This window comes from Microtus ochrogaster, chromosome 1 (assembly GCF_000317375.1).
Source record: "Microtus ochrogaster isolate Prairie Vole_2 chromosome 1, MicOch1.0, whole genome shotgun sequence".
Lineage (NCBI taxonomy): Eukaryota > Metazoa > Chordata > Mammalia > Rodentia > Cricetidae > Microtus > Microtus ochrogaster.
In genome coordinates, this window is record NC_022009.1 from 120,467,925 (window position 1) to 120,473,924 (window position 6,000).

General features: G+C 39.7%; 1 protein-coding gene across 4 annotated transcripts in view; it reads right to left on the reverse strand.

The window, feature by feature from the left end:
- Rapgef2 (Rap guanine nucleotide exchange factor 2) overlaps positions 1-6,000 on the reverse strand; it is a 206,446-nt gene that overhangs the window by 33,179 nt on the left and 167,267 nt on the right. For all 4 annotated transcript variants that reach the window (XM_005344118.2, XM_013348674.2, XM_005344119.3 and 1 more), the window contains 2 exons: positions 4,384-4,520; positions 3,391-3,549 (listed from right to left, as the gene is read on the reverse strand). In XM_005344118.2, the coding sequence (XP_005344175.1) occupies positions 3,391-3,549; positions 4,384-4,520 (296 nt within the window). The remainder of the gene's footprint in view (positions 1-3,390; positions 3,550-4,383; positions 4,521-6,000) is intronic.

Below are 6,000 nucleotides of genomic sequence, written 5' to 3' on the forward strand. Positions count from 1 at the left end.
TTCAGAATGAAGAGAAAGACAAACACATCCTTGGGGCCAGAGAGGAGAATGAAGCACTCCAGGGATGTTTAGACAAGAGAAGAACAAGAAAACACTAAATGCTAAACAGTCAGCAAAACGGCAGGACATAACACACACCTTCCAGCAACTCCGAATAACTATGAGTCTTAATGTCTCACCCCAAAGACACAGACCAATACCATGGACTCAAAGGCAGGAGGCATCTGGTTTTTTTGTTTGTTTGTTTGTTTTGCTTTTTGTTTTTTCCCCAAGAAACTCACCTAATTGTAAAAGATGGGAAAGGTTTTAGATGGGTAAAAAGATAGAAACATGAATTCCTAGCAAACGGAACCAGAAAACAGGCGGGAGCTGCTATTCTTCTATCTGACAAAACAAACTTTAAACCACAGCTAGGTAGAGGAGATAAAGGCCTTTCTTACCCGCTAAGGCAGCAATCCATTAAGAGCATGTTACGATTTTAAAAATAAAACTCATAGAACCTTGAACACTAATTTCACAAAACAAATACTACTTGCAGGAAGAAGTTATAGATTAACTCCAGTGAAATAAGAGGCAGATTTTTAATAAAACAGAGTCATCAATTGACAAATCACCCAGGCATAAAATAGGCAAACATCTGAGTTAAATGACGTCATGGGTCACAGGGACCTGACAGACAAAGGACATTCCATGCAACACTACAGCAGTCCGTGAGCATTCTCTAAAACGGGACATACACTGCAGGACAAAGTGAGTCTTAGCAAGCAGTACAGGTAAAATAACTCTATCTGATCACAATGGATCAAACTACAAATCAGAAGTGCGAGGAACTCCGGAACATTCACAATGTCGAGGAAACTAAATAACACACGGTTGGACAACTTGTGGGTAACTGTAAAAACCAAGAAGGCAATCAGAAAGTCCTAGAAATGAACAAAAGGAACAACTGAAGCCTATGGGATACAAAAAGAGCTGCTCTAGGAGGGAGGTTTATACCTCTAAGTGTCTGCATTAAGAAATCAGACCTAAATAAATAATTTAATGGCACACTACAGAGCCTTGGACAAATGGTAACGGGCTAAACACAAAACCAGCAGATGGAAAGAAATACTTAAGATCTAGGAAGAAATTAACAAAATAGAAACAAGCAAAAACAAAACTAAAAACAACAAGATTTGGTTCTTTGACAAGATAAACAAGATATACCTGTAGCCATAGAAGACCAAATTTGGTGTAGGAGGTCCTTCTGTTTGTGTGTTGCTTTTATTGGTTAATGAATAAAGAAACTGCTTTGGCCTTTTGATAAGGCAGAACTTAGGTAAGCGGGGAAGACAGAACTGAATGCTGGGAGTAAGAAAGCAGAGTCAAGATAAGCCATGGATCCTCTGCTGGGGATGGACGCTGGTTAGAATCTCCGGTAAGCCATTGCTACGTGGTGATACACAGATTAATGGAGATGTGTTAAATTAATATATAAGAGTTAGCCAGCAAGAAGTTAGAGCTAATGGCCAAGCAGTGTTTTAATTAATACAGTTTCTGCTAGGTGTAAGCTAGCTGGGTGGCCAGGACAAACAAGGGGGCCCCTCCTCATGTAACACTAATTAATAAAAATAAGTGAAAAAGCTATTAGAGCACATACTAAGGAAATTTAGAAAATAAAATATACTTTGAAAACATAATATTGGAAAACATAAAATCGGAAAAATCTAAAGAGAAATAATTTTTAGATGAATAAGATATACGAAAACTAGGCCAAGATGGGATGAGTAATCTAAACAGATCTACAAACAACAGGATTGATGGAGTAGCAGACAAAACAAAACCCACCTGATTAAGAAAAGGGCTCAGGCCCAGGTGGATTCATTGCTGAGTTCTACCAGATTTCAAGGAAGGATTAACACTTCGGCTGCTCAAACTAGTTCACAAAACACTGAAGGAAGAAACCCTATCAAACTTTTGCCCAGATACCAAACCCAGACAGAGAGACAAAAAAATTCTCAGGAGAACACTTAGAAACCAAATTCAAAAACAGAAAAAAAAAAAATTTACCATGATCGAGTCAGTATTATTTTAAATGTTCATGCATGATGGTTCAATGTACACATAAATAAATGTTACAAATTATTATAAATAAAAGGACCCAAAAACTCCAATGGTCATCTGGATAGATGGAGAAACCTTTTGACAAAGCCCTTCATGTAAAAAGACTTACTGTAGCCTTTTTGAGGGGTTGGGAGTCTTACTGGTCTTTTGCTTGCTTGTATATCATGATTTCTGTTTTTAGGGTTTGGGGTGTGTGTGTGTGTGTGTGTGTGTGTGTGTGTGTGTGTGTGTGTGTGTGTGATTTTTTTCCCTTTGTTTACATTCTCGCTTGTTTACCTATTTGTTTTCTAAAGAGAGAGAAAGAGGGGACATAGAGTTGGGGGTGGAGTGAGGCTGGGAGGAGCTGGGAGTTTGGGAAGAAGCAACAGTGATCAGAATACACTGTATTAAAAAAATTTATTTTCAATAAAAAGTATATATTTTTAAAAAGCTCAGAATAGAAGCAACAAATCTCAACATAATAAAATTTGTATATGACACACCTACAGTCGGTATTACATTCACTGACAGAAAGCCAAGCATCACCACTAAAATCACAGACAAGACAACAGTGCCTACTTTCTCTGATTTTTTAGTATATAGTACTGGAAGTTTTAGCTAAAGCAGTAAAACGAGTAAAGCAAATCAAAGGGATACAAACAGCAAAGAAAGAAGTACTTATCTGTGGTGATATAATTTTATACATTCAAGGCCCTAAAGATTCTACTAGAAAACTACTGAGAGTAGCCAACACTCTTAGTAAAATAGTAGGATACAAAATTAATAGACAGAAAAGAACAGGCCTTTCTATACCAGTGGCAAACTACCTGAAAAAGAAACCAGAGAAATAATCACATTCATGGGGTCAAAAAGCAAGAAAAGCAAAAAAAGCAAAAACACTAACAAATAACCCCAACACACACACACACACACACACACACACACACACACACACACACACACACGAAAAAGAAAAAGGACAGCTTTTAAACCTAACCAAGGATGTAAAAGATCTCTCTAATGAAAACTTTTAACGAAGGAAATAGATTGAAGACCCTGAAGATGAAGACCTGTGCTCTTGGACTGGAAGCATCGGTGCTATGACCACCCTGCCAAAGGCAATCAATTTATAGATTCAATGCAACTCCATTCAAGATTCCAGTGATGCTCTTTGCAAAAATAGACCAAGTCTTAAAACGAATGCGGAAGCCCAAGAGGTCGTGAAGCCAAGGCCATGGTGAGCACTGCCTGCTAACCCGGCATTTTTGTCTACAAGGGATCCGGTCTACGCTGTCACGCGCCTCATACCTGGCAGTCATCCACCTTCGTCCTCATCACCCCTTTCATGTATTCTTTGTCCATGGTAGGCGACACCCCAAAACTGTTGCCCATACACAGGATTTCTGCCTTCCCGTCTGGATAGGTCACTTCCACGGAACCGTTGAGAATCACTGACCAGGAATCCAGCTGAGCAGAAAATGAGACACAGCAGAAGATAGCATGTCATCGCCTGGCTTAAATGCTACAATGGTCCCAAACTAGCCTCCCGGGTCTTCTGTCTTCAAGACGGGATAAATTACCGAAAAAAGCTTAACTGCTTACCGAGCAAGCAATAAGACGTAGCGAAATATCTACACACTTGTTAGGCCTTGCACAGAGTATAACCATTTAAAAATTTAAATAGTCTCACCTGGCAGTGGTGGTGCACGCCTTTAATCCCAGCATTTGGGAGGCAGAGGCAGGTGGATCTCAGGGAGTTCAAGGTCAGCCTGGTCTACAGAGCTAGTTCCAAGGACACAGAGTAACCCCGTCTTGAAAAATCAACATTCTGAATATTCTCAAAATGACACAGGAAAAAAAAATTTCCTCTATATATCAAAGGAAATGTAAAGAAGATAAAATGCTCGTCAAAGTCTCAATAAAACATTTTTGTTCTGATGAGAGGCAAAAACTAAAAAGCATAACATCTTGGGATGGCAGACAACCTAAGTGGCGAAGTCCCGCTTAGCACGTGAAGGGCCCTGAGTTTGGTTCCTAGCAATGAAACCAAACCAAAGCCTCTAGTAACACTTTGTGAAATGGGAAATAGGACGGCTTTTCAATGCTATAAGTAAATGAGAGGCCATCAGTTTCCATCTATTCGAATTTTTTACTGCTGAGGTCCCACAAGGCTAAACAAGAACACGGTTTTGTCTGGGTACCACTGACCCCCGAGCTTTGTCAATGGTGAAAACAAGAACACGGTTTTGTGTGGGTACCACTGACCCCTGAGCTTTGTAAATGGTGAAAACACCCACTGACCTCCTCTCCGTCGTTTAACACGATGGTTCCAGCTCTTTCCACCACAGCAAACACCATCACGGCACAGAGCTCCCGTCGCACCGACATCGTCATGTTGGCAAAGGCAGGCAGCTGGTGCATAAATTCCAGGAGTTGTTCTGGAAAGCAAAACCATCATCTCTATTAAAAACAAGTCGAGAAGCAAAATACCCCAGTGCATACTGAAGGTCTTCTTCTGCCCTGGCTAGGTAATGCCATGCTATGACTAGACTCTTCAACTCAAGTCCTCTGCAGAGCCCTTCAGTACACAGTTGGCTCTGGTAATCAGGGGAGTAAGAAGGTGGGTGGTACCCAGAGACTCTGTCAGATAGAACAGTCTTCTGAGAAATTTCAAAGTATATCTTTTTGTTTGTTTGCTTTTGTTTTGGTTTGGTTTTTTGAGACACGGTTTCTCTGTGTAGCTTTGGAGCCTGTCCTGGAACTAGCTCTGTAGACCAGGCTAGCCTCAAACTCACAGAGATATTCCTGCCTCTGCCTTCCAAATAATGGGATTAAAGTTGTGAGACACCACTGCCCAACTCAAAGTATATTTTACAGAAAGAATAAGTTCTGTCTTCTGGAATGAGCAGGCTTATCTGTGCCAGGCCTTTTTTTTAAAAAAAAAAATATTGTGCATAGCAATTAAATAACTCTGCAATATATGATCCACAGCAAATCACTTAAAAGGCAGGAGTAGCTACAATCATAAATGAAATGGCCCTCTGATTTGAATCACAGAGGGCAACAAAGAAGTCATGGTCCTCTCCTACCACATCACTGAGTATCCTTGCTCTTTTTAGAGTGTTCTTTAGCTAACACCCATCATCCTATGGACCACACGTTTTACCCCTTTCTGTCTCTGGAAGTTGCTACATTTTCTTGCAAAGTCCAATAGGTATAAAAAAAATGAAACAATAAATACTTTTAAAAAAACATTTGGAGTTTAATATGTACTTAGACAATAACAGAAATCAAGTATTACTTTACCTATGACTAGAAATGAAATACACTGTAAAATACCTTTTACTAGTAAATATTATTTTTAATGGGTTATGTGTTTTTATTAAGGCTTTGCACACTCCTGGGCAACATTACTAGTCCCCATCAGAATGACTTTAAACTGCTCTCTGTACAGGTATATTCATTTGCTTCTTGATAAGAGTCCTATTAAATTAATGCTTAATGAAACCATTTTGAGAACAGAGACTAGGATTAAAAAATACGAATAGGAAATGCCTGTGTCATATGTAAGAATAAAGATGATATTAGAGAGAAGGCCTAATAGTGAATATATGCCCTTTCCCAGATTCAGCTGAAATACCAAAATCAGGCTGGAGAGGCAGTTAGGAGTCAAGCGTGTGTGTATCCTGCTCTTACAAAGGACCAGAGCTCAGTTCCCTCATCAGAGAAGCTGCAACCGTCCAATAACTGAGTACCTACAAAGTCACGGTTCCTGGAACAAAACTGACTATGAGAAACTCTTTTCCTTCAAAGTCCTGAGACAAGGGCACACCTCCGGGGATCTTTGGGAACCTGATGTGGGAGTGTCATATATCAATCTGTTGATTTCATTGGTTAAGGAATAAAGAAACTGCCTAG